Source organism: Malaya genurostris, chromosome 3 (assembly GCF_030247185.1).
Source record: "Malaya genurostris strain Urasoe2022 chromosome 3, Malgen_1.1, whole genome shotgun sequence".
In the NCBI taxonomy this organism is placed as follows: Eukaryota; Metazoa; Arthropoda; class Insecta; order Diptera; family Culicidae; genus Malaya; species Malaya genurostris.
In genome coordinates this window covers 31,140,571-31,163,195 of record NC_080572.1, presented here as the reverse complement: position 1 = coordinate 31,163,195, position 22,625 = coordinate 31,140,571, and the positions used below count along the sequence as shown (strand labels likewise).

The window sequence follows — 22,625 nt, the reverse complement described above, 5'->3', positions numbered from 1 at the left end:
ATCGAATTTTACTTTCCATTCTCAATTTGTTTTATACCCTCTCATTATTCCACATTGAATTATAGGTCCATGTTCATTGTCAATGGATTCTAAAGGTACAGAATGGTATCCGTAACGAAGATTGTTTCTGCGCACTTCAAATTAAACATATACTGCAAGTAACGCATAAAGTGACCAATGTAGGTTTTCATGAGAGAAGAACTATTGATGTTTTTATAGTAAAACTCTGAATAAAAGTCGTAAAGACGGAACGAATGATTTCTGTCATCTGCACTCAAACATTGTTCATATTAGTTGCTTAAAACCTACTATAAAAGAACATGTTGATCTGTTTCAGAACATGTTGATTAAATTTTCAGAACATGTTAATCAATTTTTATATAATTCCTAAAAAATTTTGTAAAGTTGGTTGTTGAAAATGATTGATTTTATAATTCACTTACAGAGTTTTCATAATATAACTTTTTTAATTTTCGGATGGGGTTTGAACCCCTGTATACGCGCCTGCTCACAGTGGATTTTTAATATAGAGGACATACACTGAAATCTTATTTTATGCATAACTGCTAACAATAAACTGTCAAAGTTTGGATTCGATCAGTGACGCGACATGTGTCGACTTCTGGCTTCTGTTTTCAATTAAAAAGGAAAAATGAAAAAAAAGAAAAAAAAGTTTAAAATCTATTTTATTAGTTTATTAATTTTTAACTTTTTTCATTAAATAAACTATAAAGGTTGTTTTATGGAATTGTTTATTTCATAGCTAAGGAAAACACGCACATTTCATGTCTTGGGAAAATTTTTGTATCTTTAGTAGATTTTAGTAGATTTTACAGAATAGGCAGTTGAAAAAAGGCTTTTTTTGAAAACGCGAAACTTCAAAAGATCATACCTCGAAAATTCCACATTGAAATAAAAAAAATACGTGTCGAATATTTTCGAGTTATTTAGCGAAAAAAATGGTGGGATGAAAAAAAAATTTTTGGTGGATGATTTTGCGGGGAAGATTGTATATATATAAAGGGTGATTTTTTAAGAGCTTGAGAACTTTTTTAAACAATAAAACGCATAAAATTTGCAAAATCTCATCGGTTCTTTATTTTAAACGTTAGATTGGTACATGACATTTACTTTTTGAAGATAATTTCATTTAAATGTTGACCGCGGCTGCGTCTTAGGTGGTCCATTCGGAAAGTCCAATTTTGGGCAACTTTTTCGAGCATTTCGGCCGGAATAGCCCGAATTTCTTCGGAAATGTTGTCTTCCAAAGCTGGAATAGTTACTGGCTTATTTCTGTAGACTTTAGACTTGACGTAGCCCCACAAAAAATAGTCTAAAGGCGTCAAATCGCATGATCTTGGTGGCCAACTTACCGGTCCATTTCTTGAGATGAATTGTTCTCCGAAGTTTTCCCTCAAAATGGCCATAGAATCGCGAGCTGTGTGGCATGTAGCGCCATCTTGTTGAAACCACATGTCAACCAAGTTCAGTTCTTCCATTTTTGGCAACAAAAAGTTTGTTAGCATCGAACGATAGCGATCGCCATTCACTGTAACGTTGCGTCCAACAGCATCTTTGAAAAAATACGGTCCAATGATTCCACCAGCGTACAAACCACACCAAACAGTGCATTTTTCGGGATGCATGGGCAGTTCTTGAACGGCTTCTGGTTGCTCTTCACTCCAAATGCGGCAATTTTGCTTATTTACGTAGCCATTCAACCAGAAATGAGCCTCATCGCTGAACAAAATTTGTCGATAAAAAAGCGGATTTTCCGAATGGACCACCTAAGACGCAGCCGCGGTCAACATTTAAATGAAATTATCTTCAAAAAGTAAATGTCATGTACCAATCTAACGTTTAAAATAAAGAACCGATGAGATTTTGCAAATTTTATGCGTTTTATTGTTTAAAAAAGTTCTCAAGCTCTTAAAAAATCACCCGTTATATATATATATATATATATATATATATATATATATATATATATATATATATATATATATATATATATATATATATATATATATATATATATATATATATATATATATATATATATATATATATATATATATATATAAAAAAATATTTTGTACGGAATCGGAAATTTTCCACGAAATGCATGCTAAATCTTCAATGATAATTTGGCGCGTATCGAGTTGTGCAATGCTTGCCAACTGACAACATCATTGAGGTGGCAAAGTCATCATTGAGGTGGAAAAGACATTATTGAAATGGCAAAGTCAATTTGAATCAATTTCACTTTGTTTATCACAATTAAATTCTAAGATACACTTTCACGCCACTACATTTTCACTGAGGTTCAATACTTACAATATGAATACGTTTTTTAAACTACTTTTTGCAGTATTCAATAGTACACACCAACAAATTTATAACAACGATAAAGACTACAAAACGTAGTTCCGAATTGGTATCTGTATTGTAATTATTACACCTTAGTGATGTGACAGTTGACAGTAGAATTCAATGGTTAGAGACAAAAAAAGTTGATTTTGATTCGATATTCGACTTCATTTTAAAGATAGAATCAACGTAAAAACTAGTATCAGAAACGTATGTTTATATTTTTCGATGTAGGAAAAAATAGCTGAGCTAGTGTATTATGAAGCAACATCCGAGAAGATAATGTTGGCTGACGTCTTAGTCTAAGCTCATTCACTAAAGCCGCCTGTCATAGCTGCGAAAAAACATTTACCGGATTACTACGAAACATGTTAGCTTTAATCTAGCTCTAACCATTCGTGAGTTGATTAATATCGGGAAGAAAACTGACCATCGGAGGTATAAAAATAATCTGCTTCTGAACAAATGAAAATTATCTTTGGTAAGAGTATGTATGTCATAATATTTACATTATTATACATTGTCGTTGCAAGGATATATATTTAATTTATAACGTATACGAAATCACGCCTATTACACAAATTAAATAAATTACTTTGTGTTTCCACAATAATCAGCGCGCATGCAATATTTCAAATCATCGATTCTCACTTTTGTTTGTTCCATCATCTTCGATATTAAAAATTAACGAAATGCAAAATATAAACAATAAATAGAAACCCTTACCTAACAATAACGAGAACTGAACCGGAGATGAAATGAGGTTAACCAAGATTTATGAAGAAAGCCCCAGGAATCAAACGACAGCACAACGGGGGAAAAAGACAAAAAAGATTGTTGGCAAATTGGAGTGAAAAAAATAACGCTAGTGGGCGAACTGACTACTGCACGTCGTCAACATATTGCATCTCTCGTAGATAATCATACTGTTCCATTATGCCAGAGATATAGTTCTTGTTGAAAACATAATTTAATCAGTTCGAAAATTTTAGAATGAAATGATTCTAGAAATGAACAATAAAATGATCTCTTTTTTTCTTCGAGCAGTATATGCACAGCTGTTGAATCCAACTTAGATAATGAAAATACATAACCCACATTATATCGATTTTTCTACTTTTCATCGTTGTCATTAAGTTGCACAGACACAATCTGGATTTTTCTGCATTTTTCTCCGTCTCCCTATTATAAGCAGAATGATTTTGAATTATCTGAATTTTAGCTCACGAACCTAAACTTCAATTTTCTTGAGTTTTAATTCGACCACGACCAAAATTACCGGAAGCTGGTGTCCTAATTGCAGAAGGAGAAAACCAATTAACGATTTTTCATCGCCACGCAGAACCAGAATGATAATTAAGAAAAGGTCACGCACAATGCAGCATATTTTGCAGTGTTCCATTCCGGCTGTGCATAAAAAAATCCACCGAAAATGAAAAAAAAAACTAATACTTTTCAATGTTTATGTATGCCCGTAACGAAATGTTTTGGCAGGGCGATGGCATCTGGCAGAGAATTGATTTGTTGATTTTCGTCATCGTTTGATTTAAAACATTGAAATGCCGTTTCAAAATACTGGTGGGTGACTCCCCGATTAGTAAGCGATAACAAGTTTATAACAGAAAATAATTTTCTTCACGAATTCCTATACGAATCTGTTCTCGTTAATAGTTGATGAAAAAATCTAAAATTCACCAAGGAAAGAAATACAGTTTCGTTAGAATTCTGGTTCGATATGCTGAGTTTATTATACTCCATTCTTTACCGTCAAAGTACTCGTTTATTGATTATTCGGCTTACAATCGAGTATTGAAATCATAACATAGGTCTTCCCAATACATACTGTAATAAAAATTATTAGTGTGTGGAAGATATCAGTTAAAGAGAAACCGTTTTTCATTTGAGTCGAATGAATTGCATAAGCTGAAATTTTGCATCAGTAAAAAATAAGAGCGGAAATATGAAATAATTACTTCGTTGTAGTTGATTTGAGAACACTCTTAATTTATAAACAGTAAGTAGAGATAGAAAATCACGTGGGCGACTTTTTTTCACTCAAGATTTACAACATCGATTCCGTGCAGCTGAGAGAATTAACTTCCACACAAACATGTACGATGAAGCTTTGCATGACATGACATTGAAACGAAAAATCTCGACAACATTTACTCAGTTGTTGGTTCGTCTATCTGCATATATTCGGTCACGTATGATGCGTATTTGAACCATTCAGAATTGTAGGTCATGGAGCAGACTTTGATAATTTGTTGTATTTGAGACAGAATATTAGAAGGTATAAAAATCATCTATAAATTTGTCGTTTATCTTATTTATTATTTATTATACCGTTGTTATTGACTGATGTTTTCTAGATGGTAATGGCTCCTCATTTAAAACAGGTACATTGATTTCTACTAAATTAATCAAACAGTGTTATCTACATTGAACTCTATAAAGAGTGTAACGCATTGGAACTTACTTAAGACAACAAAAATCCACGATGTAGAACATGAGAACTAGTCGAGCATACCAGTGTATATAAAGAATTGTGTTTAGAAAGCGCTTGTGCATGACATGTTCTCAGTCACTTATAATGAATATATTCAAAAAACTATGTTTCAGTATGGACAAATTCTTTTTATTAAAAAAGAAGTGTGGATGAATTTTTGTCTGTTGATCTCAATGGCGTATATTTGTTACGCATGCGCTTAAAGAAGCTTAAACCATCTTATGTGATTTTCGGTCGGTACACAAGAATGCCGTGTAAATCGTTTGTCGCCTACGATAAGCATTGTGAGAAAGAGAAATCCATTAAAACTCCGAATACCAAGGGGGTAAAAAGTTACGCTGACTACCAAGGGTGCCATGAAAAGTGGGAACGCTTATTTTGACTGACTATATATTGGCCATTTTTCGACCGATTTCAAATTTTTTTTTATCATTAGGAAGATAATTTCATTCGGAATGAAATTCATTTGAAAACATTGAAAACAAAATATTTTACTCAAAGTTATTATAAAATGGTAGTTTGTTAAAAAAAGTGGGAACGCTTACTTTGGATGGTCATATCTCACCTGTTAGAAGTCAGACTTTGACTTAGGCAGATACGTCTATCGCAACATAAATGGAACAGATTGAAAACGTAACCAAAAGTCCAAGCATAAAATATCGAAAACTTCGTATTTTCGATATATCTTTAAATTCAAAGCGACGACATATGCATTTTACATACCAATAGATTGCATTTGATACCAGCTACATGTTTTAGAAGAAACCAATTTCAAATATACTGAAAATATCTCAAAAAATTCGATATTTCAACAGAAATTTTAGAATATTAGAATATTTCCAAGAATGTTAAATACAGCTTAGCTTTTTTGTATATCAATCGATTGAATTTGATACCAGCTATAATTTCATATTTACAAAAAAAAACCCTAGAAATTTTATATTTTTACAGGAACTTTCAAATCTTAGAGTAATATAGGACTTAACATAGCACGCATCCAAGAATGTTTGTGTACCAACCGATTAAATTTACTTTCAGCTAAAATTTTCAGAGATAAAATAATGGATATATTTTATCTTCACCAAAAATCTCAAAAAAATCGATATTTTCACAGAAATTTAAAAATTCAAGAAGTTGTAGGCACCTATATGGATTTCACGTAAGTGCACGTCTGAGGAAATTTGATTACCAACACAGCGAACTTAGCAACATGTGAATTTTTATTAGTAAAACAATCTTATATTTACTTCAATATCTAAAAAAATCTCCATTTTTAAGGAAATTTTAGAATTAATTATATTTTTCAAGACTTAGTGGAAAATGATAAAAACAAATATCTATGATATTTTATTTACCAATAGATTAACTTTTAAATCCGTTAAAATTTGTAGAAAACAATAATTCTATGTATTCAAACCACGTAGTATTATAATGATGCCTTTCTCATATTTAATATTGTGGTATTCTATTAACAATGTTTCTCTTCGATTTTTGAAAGAAATCATGGGATTGTTAGTGCATTAACTAGTATAACATATACAATGAAACAGTAGGTCATCCTCAAGAAAACGGGTGGGTGTGGGTTCGTTATTATATGTATTTCCAGCACCGGAACCCGAGAACCGGTATAATCGAAGACGGTACGGCCTTCAACTAACATGACATACGAAAAATCAAATCAATCACGTTCTCATCGACGAGCGATTCTTCTCCGACGTCATCAATGTTCGCACTTAACGCAGTGAAAACACTGATTCGGACCACTATCTTTTCGCGGTTTCTATGTGCTCAAAACTATCGACGATGCACCTCACTCGTCACACAGGAACGCCAGGACTCAATCTCGACCAGCTACGTAGCATTCGTACTGCCGAGGAATACCTGCCATATGTAGCACTGCTGCAATCATACTAGGTAGGAGGATATTGAATCGAGGAAATGACTGGTTCGACGGAGAATATCAGCAGTTGGTCGAAGAGAAGAATTCAACAAGGGCGATGATACTGCAAGACCGCACGAGGGCGAACGAAGAACGATACAGACAGTCGTTAACGATGTTGATATTGTGACACGTAACCTTGAGAAGATGATGTTTGCATCATCGGACTGAAAGCTGAAGCTAGGCGTATCGGACTTGTTATAAATGCGTCAAAAACAATGTACATAAAAGGAAGATGCTCTAGAGAAGAAACACTACGCCTCCCACAACGAATATTGTTAGACGACGACGATATCGAGGTTGTTGACGAGTTCGTGTATCATGTTCTCTGTGACCTGGACTATGTTTTCGAAAAAAGGTGCTCCGGACCATCTATGGTGGTGTGCAGATGTAAGATGGAACGTGGAGGCAGCGTATGAATCACGAATTGCAACAGCTGCTAGGAGAACCACCCGGACAGCTAAAATCGGACGTCTACGATGGGTTGAGCATGTCATAAGGTTGTCGGACGACAGCCCAGTGAAATGGTTCTTGAATCTAATCTACTGGGACAAGAAGAAGAGGAGCACAGCGAGCAAGGTGGATCGATCAAATGGAGGACGATCTACGAAGATTTTTTGAGATTATGAAGGAAATATAAGATTATTTTTCTCAAAAAACATTTTGTAATTTACGTAAGTGCCAACAACTTCCAAAATTTTGAAACTTCTGTAAAAATATCGATTTTTTGAGATTTTTGGTGAACGTAAAATATATCCATTATTTCATCTTTTAAAATTTTAGTTGAAAGTAAATTTAATCGATTGGTACACAAACATTCTTGGATGCGTGCTAAGCTAAGTCCTAAATTACTCTAACATTTGAAAATTCCTGTAAAAATATAAAATTTCGTGAAAATTTTTAGTTAATATGATAGAATTTCCTGTAACAAATTTTAATTCCCCCCTCGGCCAGAGTAGCCCATAAGGAAAAAAAAAGAATTTCCTGTAACAAATTTTAATTGAAGCAATATTTAATTGATTGGTCGTCAACAATGCCTGGATGTTAGATTTGAATTTCATGCTAAGTGTCAAACACGTTAATTTTTTTTTAAATTTCGGTTAAATACCAATTTTTTGGATTCTGTTTAGTGAATTTGAAACTATTTTCTCCCGTACATTATAGCAGGTATCAGATTCAATTGATTGGTATACCAAAATGCACAGTTGTATTTAACATTCTTAGAAATATGTTAATATTCTTAAATTTCTGTGAAAATATCGAATTTGAATTTAAAGATATGTCGATAATACAAAGTTTTCTATATTTTATGCTTGAACTTTTGGTTTCGTTTTCAATCATAACTTTCATTAACAAAGTGTAATTGAACCATTTTCTGTTCCATTCATGTTGCGATAGACGTATCTGCCTAATGGTAAAAAAAATCAAAGTCGGACTTCTAACAGGTGAGATATGACCAGCCAAAGTAAGCGTTCCCACTTTTTTCAACAGACTTTATTTGGAGCTTTTTATAATCCATTTGAGTAGAACATTCTGTTTTCCATCATTTCAAATGGATTTTATTCCAAATTAATTATCTTTCTAATGGTGAAAAAAGTGTTAAAATGTGTCGAAAAATGGCCAAAATGTAGTCAGTCAAAATAAGCGTTCCCCCTGATATTCGGAGTGTTAATACTTTTTCATGAACGTAACCATTATTCACAATCAATATTCAGCCAGGTACACCTATTCCAGTTAATAACAAATCCAGCACCTGAACAAATAACAGTAACAAGACAGAAAACCCCCACAACGATTATTCACCTAACATTTACGACGCCGAACCAATGGAGGTTTCAATTTAAAAAATAAAAATTAGCTGCGTAACCTTTTTCTGTCACCGTTTTGATTGCTTATAACTCAGTCATTTGTTGATGGATCTATATAGTTCAACAACAAATCGATTCGGAAATATTCTACTCAAACGTTGCCTCATACGTCATTTAAGTATTTCAATAGTGTACCATTGATAAATCGGTTTGAATTGACCTATGTTTTCACGAGCCACACAGCTTGTCATAATGATGTTCTGAACAGAACGAATTGTCGCACCAAAGGAATCTATGAATATATGCACCGACACATACTTAGCTCAGTAAACGCTTGACTGTGAGCGAGGTAAGTAGTTTGACTGTGGAACGAGCGGATGACAAAACTAAAAGTTGGCTCGCTGGATGGCGCTTCTGCATACGGTGTGTAGATGCCATTTTCCGTCTTCTACCCACTGTGTTCGCTTGAGTATATTGAATACCAATTAGCTGCAGATTTCTAACTTCCGCTAACTAGCAGGCCAATTTAGAACTATCGGTGATAGATTTTTCGGACCTAATTTTAAAAAGTATTACTTCAATATTGTACGCTTAAATATGGATTGATTTGTCAACGTGGTCGTGTAGAATGAAGATAATCCTACATCAAATAGTTTATTTATAACAATGACTAAATGAAAATAATAGAATTGGGAAGTAATTGGAATCGACCTTAGAATTGATTCATTTTTTATGGAATTATGCTCGAGCTTGTCTTGCATACTACTCTGTAACTTTTCATTTCGTTTTTTCGCATCTTTGTGGAGGTTTTACAGCTACGAAATGGCGGATTTTTTCGTGAAATATCTAAGTTTTGACATAAAACGATCACCGAAAATAAAAAAAATCAAACAAAAACGTATACGGTCTAGAAAAACATCTACTACAAATATGCTGCTTTGATTTGTAGACATCTGATAAATGAAATCATGATTAGTGGTGTCCACTGTATCTCATACAGTGGACACCACTAATCATGATTTCTAAGAAGCGTCCTCAAAAATACTACTTCACCGGCTTATTTCTCTTCATTTTTCCACAAAAAAAATTGTAAAATTTTGTTCGAATGATGCTTTTTGTAATGCAGTTAATTTTTGGAACAATAGATAAAAAATTCGCAAAAATAGTGTTTTTGTATCCGTTAGGCCAAATTCCACAAAAGGAATGTAATCCCAAGACTTGTCTCTGACGCTGGAAAACTAAACAAAATCATTTGAGCATGTCCCATAATTCTTCAATTGTACATTTAGAGTGACGATGCTGAAAAACTGAAATCAAGTTTTGCTAAATTTAGTTTAATTTGTGGACTATTTAACATAGTGGCCAAACACTGTGACTTCAGCTATACCAGTTTCGAAAGGACCGAAAACAGTGGATAAAGGTCCAGAAATAAACTAGTTTCACTTTTTCAGAGATGGCTGAACCGCTTTTCTCAAACTTTGAATGTTGGAACCAATTGATTATGAACAATAAGAAACGCTTAAATTTCCGGGCCCTCTAAAAAAGTCCGCCCCCCCCCCATTTTTTTCGTTTACCTGGCTATACACGTTGATATCCAAACAAGTAAAATCATATAAGTAATATGAGAAAGGCTTTGTTGCACAATTAGGTGGATTAAAACAGGTTATTTCAGTGCAAGACATTCTATTTATTTTTTAATTTTCAAAAATGAAATACTTGACATTGAATTAGTCGGAATTCATGCCTCCAACATATCTTTCCTACCTATGTACCTAGAATTTTTCATCGAAATGTCCCACCTGGATATTTTGAAGAAGTTTCACAAGAAAACCGAGAAATTTGCTGAGGTGATCTGTGAGTGCAGTGAACTCAGCAAGCCGTACGTTACGACCGGTAGCATCAATGGCCAAATACATAAAGAACAATGCCTCTAGATGCATATGCTACCCTTTTTACGGTCCCACGAAGGTGATACTTGCTATTTGCCGGATCTGGAATATGTCATTACGCGAAACCGGTGATGGAGTTCGTCCAATAGAAAAATTCCTTCTGAAACAACAAGGGTTTTCTACAGGATTGGATGGTTAACGTTAAGTCCAAGGTTTGAGCATTCAGCGTAGAAGACGAGGCTGAATAAACCAACTTTATTCATGAACATATCAAATGTGCGATTACTTATTCCTTGAGAGTTTCAATATTTTCCGACCTCTCATGTTTATTTTTGGTTTTAGTCACATTTCTGTTTCGAGCATAGTCTTCATGTTTTTTTGCATTAAACGTAGGTAGAGCCAACTTGAAATGCTGTGCGTTTTCCTTGACGGCATTGGTGTTACGTGGCTGTTTGATAGTTGATTGAACAATTGGGAACGATGTTTTGTTATTGCGATTTAGAATAAGATGGAGCAATCAAGTAATAGAAATTTAGATACTACCATAACTTATTCAACTTTCAACTCACAAACACGAACTCAAGCTCATGTAACCAACACTGCGAAAATTTTCTAATAAAAAAGATGATTGGATCTTTTGATCGCACAAAAATACCCCATGACAATACAACAAAATCCCATTGTATTAAACACGATCGAATGATGATCATATACACAAATGCATGGATTGTGCGTATGCTTTCGGCCGTGTATTTGTTGTACTTATTTAGTATGATCCAATCAAACGTAAAAGAACGATAACTCATTGAAATTACATTCTCTGATTTTACACATAAAAAATACCCTTATTCATTTCGAGGAGTTTCGATTTTGTCAGAATAATTCGTTGGATTTCATTATAATTTTTAACATTTGCCTTTAAAAAACAATATAGTTCCATAAACTAACCATGTTAATACGTCAATCGTTCTGATCTCACATATCTGTGGTACCGCCACATGACCTGTGATGTATTTGATTTACTCCTCCAACCGACCGCCTCCCTCGTTCTTCCACTAAGAGAGGCAAGCATGCGAGTCATCGAACGACGTACGGACAGTGAGCTAAAGCAGGGCCTGCTGAGCAATCCAATCGAGAAAAAGAGAGAGTAAAACTGCGCTGTGCTCAACCGTCAAGCCTTATGTCTCCAATACTGACAGAGCCAACGGGACACGGCAGAACGCGACTTGAGCTTGAAGTTCGAACTAACGGCGCCGCCGCCATCAGTTGCGCGGACAACGTGAGATCCGTGATCGGATTTTTCCTTCGTTGAGCAATTGCAAAAATATTTATATCGCGACCGTACGCCACGGGGTCGCCGCAACTTTCACTCGACTGTTTGGAAGGCTGTTGTGACGCAGTTTTATAGTGTTTGTTTGGTCTCAGTTTCGACATCTAAAGTTCAGCTACTTACTACGCTCCCAAAAGTGATTCGTTTGCGGTACTCGTATATCTTCACGGTCTGTAGATCAAAGTTGGCGGAGATCTATTTACAGTGCATATAAATAAAGTCAGTGTTGAAAATATTGGATGTTGGAAGAATTTGTGTCTTTTTCAATTGTTATTTTCTTACTTCACATGTGCGCTCGTACGCGCAGAGAAAATCATTTCGAAAGAAAAGTTGCCACAGAACGCGATTCGTACTGTGTGTCTATCTGTAAATTTGCAGTTTCATCGTCATAGCAAAGTCTGTTTAGGGCCAAGTTAAATATATATGGTTCAAAATGAATGCCGCTAACGATGTTCACTACCGTGCACCAGTGCGTTGTGAGTTCAACCGGTTGAGCACTATCAAGGAACGAAGCAGTCGTAGTAGCAGTAACGATGATTTAGATTTCTTAGATATTCCATTACCGCCGGTACCTAACAGGGAAGTTGAAGACGTACAACTCGAGCCCGTCCCACCCGAGTTTCATTTCTCCCAAATGCAAGATTTTGATTTCGAACCCGAAGCTTCCCGGGAAGAACTGCGATCAATCGACAGTAGCAACTCGAATACGGTTCATGAGAGCTCATGGAGTGTCAAGAGTGGAAGCTCTGTGTCCACTAGCTGCTGCTCGGTGGACGAAGCGTTTCTCTGTTTGGAGGATGACGGTGAGTACGAGGAACGATCATCCGCCTACAGGGACAAATCGCCCTTCCGGTTGAGATCACTGTCTACATCACCCGATCATCAGCGACTACAGCAGCGCCGTCGAAGACGAACCAAATATCGCAGGCGTAAAGCAGGTGAATTTTATGTTTTTTTTTGTATAGATTGAAAGAAGATGACGCTCGTTGATTACCCCATTTCAAGCACGTTGACTGGGATCGAAGGGGAACGCTTTGTAGGTAGTATACGTAACGAATGAATATAATTCAAAGTCACGAATATAAAATTAAGTAAGTAAATAGGTAGTTAACTAGTTCTACTGGTATTATAAATCTCGATTTGTAGTTTTGAAGTTCAAAATAGTCGAAAAAGCAATGGCATAGTCGAAAAAGCAATGTAATGGGGGGAATGGAAACGTAACGTAACATCGACAAAGATAGAAACAATCAGATTAGATTGGAATGGATAGTGTTAGTAGACCAAACATATCTATATTGATTTAGGAACATTAAAGTAATAATCATTTATACCGCTTCAGACATAAAAGACTATAAGGAAAGCAGGGCCGAGACCGAAGCGGATACAATGCGAAAATTTTCAAAGTTTTATCGATGAGGACGTTTAAGACACAGAAGCAGTTGGTAGAATGACAAAATACAAATACAATACAGACGCACGACTCAATGATTGACTGGTTACCAAGCGAAGCACATTTCCTGCCCAAGTGACAAATTCTCTGGCGAACTTGCAATAGAGGATACTCTATTGATAACCGTAAAAGAATCTGTTGCTTGGATGACGAGGGTTTCCTCCTTCGTCACTAGTGTTCTTTTGGGCACCATAGCCTAGTTCAGCCGGTAAGGAAAATGTGGAACCTTATAATCTGAACACGATAATGAAGTTTGGTAGGACGTGACATAACTATAACATCAACGTGGTTTTCCTACCCCAACCCATAACCTTATCTTACCCCATGGCGATCATGTGGTCCGCATTGACTAGCCCGCCATTACCTCTCCTACTATCGGCATTGGACTGACTTGCGCTCTTATTGCCCCACCAACTGCCGCAAAATGAAAATGAAAATGAATTAGTCTTACTTTACTCTTGGGCTCCTTTTCAAAATTTACTCTCTGGAAGGGTGATCTGTTTTTGATCGTGAATATCTCTTGTTGCATCTAACGAATCAACATAGTTTTTGCCACCTGCCATCGGAAATATTATCATTAATTTATGATGAAATTTTCAGTTGTATGGCATAATCACAAATAATTCAAAATTAGAGTTTTAATTTGATGTTTGATATCAACGGGTATCAAAAAGGAAAACTCACGACGACGGTTTTTATGTTGTGTTGTATTTAATTTCTGCGGAAGATTTTCTGTCATAATCTTGAGAACTTATAGCTCAGTTGTCCGTAGAAGGATTTATAGAATTTAACTATCAAGAAATTCAAAGTTTTTCAACTTAAGCATTTATTGGAACAATAATAAAGTGTTTTAATATTACATATTACAATAGTACAATATTGAAAAACTAGTCTACCCATGATCTTTTTATTGCTATCCAGAAAATGAAGGGGGAACAATGGTTCGCTATTCACGCTCCTGTCCATTGGTTCGGTGTCTATGTTGTTGGCAGAATCATCGTTATTGATTTTATTTGTCCAAGAATTGGGGTGCGTTGTTAGCTGTAAATGGCGTACCTTGTTCTAAAAAGGGTATAAATTTGTTTCGTTGAGGATTTTTCATTGTTGTTGATGGCTGTCACAAATGTATTGGGGTTTTTCGTGATTGGTGTGGAGTAGGCGCCGTTGTACTTTTGTGTAGATGTCTTCTGATCCAGCTTTTCACATGACTTATCATAGTGAACAGCCTTTTTTTAATATTGGTATGTAACCACCTGGTTGTTATAGGTAACAAGTGATTTACACGAAATCCTTGTATCCTGCCCGAAAATCACAACCGAGATTCCTGAGAATTATGTGATCAGTAAATGATAAATCTTTTGAAAAGGTTTTTATATGAGCCCGGAACAGGAATGCCAAGTATTAAGAATAAATATACACCCAAACCTCCCAAATGACGCAATCTTTTTTTACGACCCAAATCCCAAATAACGTAAACTTTTTTCCGAACCTCATTTCTAAAAAGAGGTTTTTGCATACAATGAAAATCATTTCCGGCTCATTTATATTCCATGGAAATAACTACCATATGGTTATTTTCGCAACGGACTTTATGAATAGATGTCGGAAAACGATGTTTGAGGTGGTTCTGAATTCCAAGATGGCGACTTCCGGTTTATTGATAAACCTTGCAAACCCATACAATATGGGTATTTTTTGAAACGGGTTTGATGAGTATATGTAGGAAAACGATGTATAATTTAGATCTGCCGCCGACATTACACTACTGCTTTAAAACTGTGAGCGAATACTCATGAAAACTGTTTCGAAAATATGCATATTTTTAAGGTAATCGAGCAATTCGAATAATATCGACACAACTTGTAAGGATTTTCAAGGAATAGTAATTAACTGGAAGCCGCCATTTTAGGTTTCGAAACTACCTCAAATATCATTTTCCAACATCTACTCATCAAACCTGTTCCGAAAATATCTATATTCTGATGGTTTGTAACTAATATCGATGAACCGGATGTCGCCATCTTGGAAATTGATGCGACTTATAACATCCTTTTCCAGCTAATACTGATAATTTTCGTTCCATAACTATCCATTGTAGTATACATATTCAATAATACATATACATAAGGAAATCTTTTTCCCTTTCTCATATACAAAGGCTATACAATCACTGTGGAAACCGACTTTCTAACCGATGTCATATACCATTCGACTCAACTCGACGAACTGGTCAAATGTCTGTGTGTATGTGTGTATGTATGTAACAAAAATATGCACTCACTTTTCTCTGAGATGGCTGAACCAATTTTCACAATCTAAAGTTCAAATGAAAGGTCTCACGGTCCCATATCCTGGTATTAAATTTCATCCCGATCCGATATCCGGATTTGGGGATATATGATGATATGCACCAAAAAAATGGAAAAAATATGCACTCACTTTTTTTCGAGATGGATGAATCGATTTTCACAAACTAAGATTCAAATAAAAGGTCTTATGATCCCATAGCCTGCTATTAAGTGTCAACTGGATGCAACTTCCGGTTGCAGAGTGACATGGTAATATATGAAAATTAGCACTCAATTTTCTTTGAAACGGCTCAACCGATTTTCACTAACTAAGATTTAAATGAAAGGTCTTATAGTTTTCTAAAAGTTGCTAGAACATTTTATCCGCATCAGACTTCCGGTTCCGTAACTAAAGTGTGATAAGTGGGAAATTTCCAATTTCATTAGTATTTTATCACGAATGATGGTCAAAAGCAGGAGCAAATCCCCTAAAACTGTCTGATAAATTCTTTTAATTTGCAGAACTTATTAGTTTGTAGGCATGAAAACTTAATTCGGCACTACTGATCCCCCATTTTCCCAGTTACAGAGCGATGAGTGTCAAAGTTTTCAAATCGCCATGTAGAATGACATTATATACAACATCGGTACGGTGGAAGAAGAAGACACAAAACGAACGATGCGTGCTTTTTTTTTTTTTTTTTTTTTTAAATAACTATTAATTGGAATATGAGTTAAAATTAAATTATTAAGATTTAAATTGGGTGTTCAGCCACAAGTGGTGACTTTTCAGCCCTATTATATATATGATTTGGTTATTACCATGAGGACATTATTTGCTTCCGCAATTCTGAGATTTTTGTGTAGGGAAAATTCTAATACGATGCGTGCTTTGTTCTCTTTCGTACACGCTGTTCTCTTTCGTCTGCTACTAGTGTGTGATATTGGTAAAACACGGTGCTGCGATTGATAAAAATTTTAGCTAATTTGTGATAAGTGTGACCGAAAGAATAGAAGAATGTCAATGAATTGAAATTTATTTGAAATTTATTTGAAAAAATGTGAAATTTTCACAGCCGGTAGTGTTGTAATACCGTGCTGGTGGTGTAGTGATGTCAATAATAATAATAATAATAATAATAATAATAATAATAATAATAATAATAATAATAATAATAATAATAATAATAATAATAATAATAATAATAATAATAATAATAATAATAATAATAATAATAATAATAATAATAATAATAATAATAATAATAATAATAATAAAAATAATAATAATAATAATAATAATAATCCTACTACATGTTTTATGCTGCTGATTCATGCTGTTTAGTTTAACTTACATATGCAGAAGTAACAGATACGCAGGTTCGTTTTGTTTTTCAGATTTCGTTTAATTGGTTTAATCGAAATAGAGCATGAGGTAGTAAGAATAGTTTTAACTACGCTCAAAACTGTTCCAATATGTAGGTATTATATTATTATATTTGTTGCTGGCAAACGAACTTCGGCTATTCCGTTCATCTGAGTCCGGTTTCGGAAGAATTGGAAATGGTGATTAAAAACTGCAAAAAAGATCTCTCACTTTTATTCAAGATGGTAAAATCGATTTTCACAAACTTATAAGTTCAAATTCCATAATTTGTAGTGGATACTACTTCCGAAACTAAAGGGTAAACTGGATTTGTAGAGTTTGTTGGATTAAGTCCGAACAAACTTTTTTATTTCTACTCAAAGAACAGTTGCAAATTCCACAGTAATATTTATGATGTTATGAGTGATATGAGAAAGGAATCATTACACCACTAGGTGGATTAAAACAGGTTTTTATATTAAAAATTCCAAAAAACTTTTTTGCCGTCATAATTCGATCTACGAACCCTTGATTATTACGTAAATGGAGGTTTGGGTGTATATGTATATTTAGAAATTAGGAAAAACGAAACCTGGTTCAATTTAATTTCACTTAAGCAACACTATAATTGCACCCTGATGTAATATTTTCATCTAATATGAAAATTGGAAACTACCCTGCGTTCCTCGAATTTTAATGTATGAGTTTCTGATGGATGCTATCATCCACCTAGCTATCATCTTTATGACATATGACTATTAAAACAAATAGCTAAAATAATTATATTTTTCACAGATTATTCCCACTGGTTCATTAAGCAATGCTAGTTTACATGTTTATCATATGCGTTATTGTAAATAACAATTTAAGGACCCGAAAAACAATAGATAAAAGGTCCCTAATAAATGAAAAAGAAACAAAATAACAATTTCTATTGTTTCCTATACTTGTGTTGTGTGTCATTATATTTAAAATTGGACTTGTTATTATTTTGCCCAATTTTTACCTGTATTTGTCGTTCGCTGGAGTTGATATCGCGCTTTTTTTCACGTCTATCCAGTGATGTCTTTGACATTACCCCAATATAATATACTGTTGTGAATTATGTCGACCTTTCATTATATCTGAACCTCACTAACTGTTTAACTATGTGTACCCAAGTTTTGCTGTACTATGGAGGAACCTTATTACAATGCGTTCCACATTCATTATTACCGTTTTCAGCGATAACTAAGTAAATGAAAATACCTCAAATTGAACAGTTTCTAAAAATATTTTTTTGAAAAACAGCTTAACTCTCCTTGGTGTATCGAGATAGGTTCTTTTTTGCTATGCCATCACTGTGAAAACCGACTTTTCAACCCAGGCCCGGAAGGCCGAATATCATATACCATTCGATTCAGATCCACGGACTCATCAAGCATCTGAGTGTGTATGGATGTGTGACAAATATTATCACTCAAGTTTTTCGGAGACCGCTGATTCGATGTACACAAACATAGATTCAAATAAAAGGTTTTATGGTCCCATACAGGTCTTATGAACCTGAATTTAATTTGGATCTGACTTCCGGTTCCGGAATTACAAGGCACCAAAAAGTAAATGTCATTCAATTTTTTAAGAGACGGCTGCACAAACTTGGACTCAAATGAATGGTCTTATACATCCGACTTTCGGCTCCAGAATGACAGAGTGATATGCACCAAAACGGTGAAAAAAATGTCAGTAGCTTCTTTCGAAGATAGTTCAATCGAGTTTTACCATCTTGGATTCGACTGAGAGGTCTTCAGATCGAAATTTCCGTTCCGAAGATAGGGTACTTGAAGTAAAAATGTCAATTTCAAGTTTTTTCATAAGTTCTTTAAATTGGCTAATAAAATTCTCTAGCTGGCAGATCAAAATAGTATAGGGACAAATAAACTCATATTAGGTTTTCCTAAAATCAAACTCTAATTAACAGGTCTGATAGTCCCATAAAATATCTAAGTTCGATTACCGGTTCATTACAAGGTGAAAAGTTTCAAACCGAAATTTCATTGAAAATCGTAAAATATCTTCTAAGTTGTTCTCGAAACTGTTCTAATTTTAGGTTATGTTGGTTAATGGCCATACGAACTGTTTTTGGTTATACTGGACCCGTCATTTATATCATACCGCCAATTAGATCAAAAATGCAGACAATTTTGGAAATTCTTTTAAATTGGGCTTATCACTTAATAATAATTCATTCTAGCCTGCGCAGTTGACTGGGCAGGAACTAATCAAGTGCATCTCAAGCACCTTATTTTGATTTGTTCAGGTTTAGAGAGTGGCGTATCGAGAAAATTTTGTGCCCGGGCAAAGAATATTTGCCGCCCCCATCACTGGTTCTATGAGCAAAAAAAGCTCAATCCCATCTCCGGGAAGATGACTCGGACGAGCAAAAAAAAGGTCCCAAGGATTGGTTTTCATTTTTAAGATACTGATAGACGCTAACATCCACCAAGCGATCATCTGAATCGTATTAGACTATTAAAACAATTACAGGATTGAGTACAGGACACGATTGATTGCGATGACGTGAAAAAGTGCAGTAATTCAAACATTAACGGAATGTTTTAAATGGTAGAAGTCGCGATTCTAGGTCCTAGATACAAAGAACAATTTTCTTCCCAGAATATTTCCACAACTCTAAATGTGTATTATTTTGGAAAGCGAATGCGTTATTATAACGAACTATCTCTATTGTTTCTTATACTTTCGTAGTGTGTCACATATTTGATATGGGACTAATTATTATTTTGTCTTTCATTTAATCCCAGTTTTAACCTGTATTTGTCGTTCATCGGTTCGTTTTATTGCGGCACAGTTTAAATTTTTGCGAGTCAATATTATTCGTATTCATGTCAATCCGGTTATGTCTGTGACATTACCTACTCACTTTTTTTGCACAGTTCTACAGATTTTCTACGTTGTTTGCCTTTCACACTACAGGTCTGGAACCGGAAGTCGGATCTAAACAAAATTATACTTAATTATGAGACCATAAGACTTTTCATTTGTGCCCAAGTTTGTGAACATCGATTTAACTGGCCTGGAGATTTTTAATTTTCGACCACTATTTTCGATACTTCTGAAACCGGTATAACCGTTTCGATTGACCATCAAGAATGAAGACCTACACATAAAAAGTCTCTAGCACAGTTTCGAAGAGTTTTTGCGTTGTTTGCCTTGTCACCTCTAATGACGGTTTGACACTTTTAGCACTCTCTACCTCGTAATTCTGAAACCGGTGGTCAGATTTCAATAAAAAATTGGAATCTTATGATTTTCAATTGAAACTAATTTTGTGAAAATTGGTCTATATGATTTCCTAGAAAAGTAGATGAATTCCATTTTGGAGTTTTTAATTATTGTTTCTAGTACTTCCGGAATCAGGAACCGGTATTATCGAGATGAGCTAGTTCAGCCATCAACCTTAAGAGTATACAAAGTAGAACATATTAAAAAATTTACTTATAGACAAATGGTCTTTAAATTGACAATTTTAAACTTATCACTTTCTTTTTGCGAAAACGGAAGGAAAATCAAAATAATATTCAGGAATTTTGTACCATTTAAAACTAAGCATGTGAAAATCGATTCGAGAAAAGTTATTACACATATTTTCAATTATTTTGCACATGGGGAGAGTTGGCATCACTGGGAGTACGATGCGGCGCCTAAGTGCTCCAAAAAGTATAATTTCAATGTGTATCAAACAACTTATAGTAAAGTAATTGGTCGAAATAGTTATTTTGAGTAATAGTGCAGCTGTGGATTATTGATTCGCGAAATTAAAAAATGTTAAAGCGACGGCAGCGCCATCTGCATATCATATCAGATTCATATAAAATGTGTGAAAGTCAATCGTGTGATTTGAGCTGAAAATCTAAAATTGGTCTGCAGCAAACCCATCCGCGAGTGTTTTTTTTTTATTTTATTTTTCCAGTAGTGGTATGTCATCTTGCGTTATTTACAGCAATGCAAATAGGAGAAACAGGATACTGGTGAGATCGTTCCTTAGAGATATTTCATATTTTTCTTATTTACAATATATTATTGTATTTCTCCTTACTGAAAATCGGGCTGGACCAAAATCCGTCGATTTTTCGGGGAACGTTCCTTAGAGATATTTCACATTTTTCTTTTCTACAATGTCTTATTATATTTCTCCCTACTAAAAATCGGGCTAGACTATACTCCGTCGATTATCCGGGGAACATTTGATCAATGGATCTATTTTTATTTATGTTAAACGCTAAGTTTAAGACGCGCGCATGAAATTTAAAACCCAGCAGATATATTTTGGGATCGTGCTTAACTAGGACGTATGTGAATATAGTTTAGACTCATTTATATCCATATGGTATTTTAATATTTTGGTTATAGAGCAGACATCGACATTACCTCGTATCCCGTAAAGCGTTGTCGTTGTATTGATGGTGATCGAGTGATATTTTGCTACACACCAAAATCTACATATGACACAATTCATAAAACGTTATCCGTTAAACGACGGAATTTTACAAGAATGATATAAATATACCCCAGTATGAATTAAATATAAGTTATATTTACTGTAAAATTGAGTTATTTTTGACGCTCATGTATGTCGGTCTCAGAAGACGTAAATTTACACGATTATTTCTAGATGTGTAGTTTACGGCTGCCCATTGAAAAAATACTATGATTCTAATGTATATGTTGATAGCGAACCCCCCGCCAGTCGACTGTCCTAATGTGCAACGTATTCTCGGTAGCCGGCTACCCAGAACAATAAACACATTATAATACTGTTCGAAAATTTACTAATAAACAACCTCTTCCTGTGATGCATGTTGAAATGCAGATGGTTCATCGGTTTCTAGTAGCAACATGCATTAAACTAACAATCCTTCCTTCCCAAGTAGATCTGCATTCGGACGTGGTCGTCGTCGGTATTGATCAGCATGCAGAGATCAATGCATATTACACAATGTGACACTACGTGCTATTCGCAAGCAAGTTGTTTCAGAAAAACATTTTGAAAGCCCAATTCGTTCTAATCAATAACAGAGTAGCAACACACGAGCGGTCTCTTATGCTAATGCTAAAATTTTCAATTATCTACACATATCTTCGATTCCGCTTAAGTTCGAAAAAAGTAAGTGTAAATTATTGCCAAATTTGTCAGCAGTAATTTTGATGATAACTCGGCAAAAGCGATCAAGATTCAATCATGAATTTCCGAGTCATCAGTAATCGAGCGTAGAGAGGATTTTGCTTTATTATTGTATGAAATAATTATCACAAAAGCTAAAGATGAGAAAAGAAGATGTTTTATTAATGCTCATTTTAAATCTCCATACAAAACAAAAGAAGCAAACCCAAAAGAAAACATTACGACTAAAATCGTTTGTCTCTAGTACTCCTCAACACCTGTACGTGGAAATAAGAAGATATACATAAGTATGTATGATAAGTAAATAGTTTTTCTTTCACTTGTCTTTACACGAAATATCGAAGTTTAGATTCGTTCATCCAATTAATATATTTTCCAGCTTCACGAGTCCTCCTCCATCGATACACGTATTAGATAGCACATGTTTCGCTAAAATTCAGCTATCGTGCTGTCCGAAATATTGGCAAACGGATTTGTTGATTTCGGTATATTTG

The 22,625-nt window shown here is 34.6% G+C and overlaps 1 protein-coding gene across 10 annotated transcripts in view; it reads left to right on the top strand.

Moving 5' to 3' along the window:
* The window catches only part of LOC131436503 (liprin-beta-2), a 74,252-nt gene that overhangs the window by 14,623 nt on the left and 37,004 nt on the right, over positions 1-22,625 (top strand). The window contains exon 1 of one of the 10 annotated variants that reach the window (XM_058605242.1): positions 11,733-12,783. The exons of the other annotated variants lie outside the window; for them this stretch is intronic. Coding sequence (XP_058461225.1) covers positions 12,279-12,783 — 505 coding nt within the window. The 5' untranslated portion in view covers positions 11,733-12,278. Of the gene's footprint in view, positions 1-11,732; positions 12,784-22,625 lie in introns of those variants that run through there. 10 annotated transcript variants of the gene reach the window in all.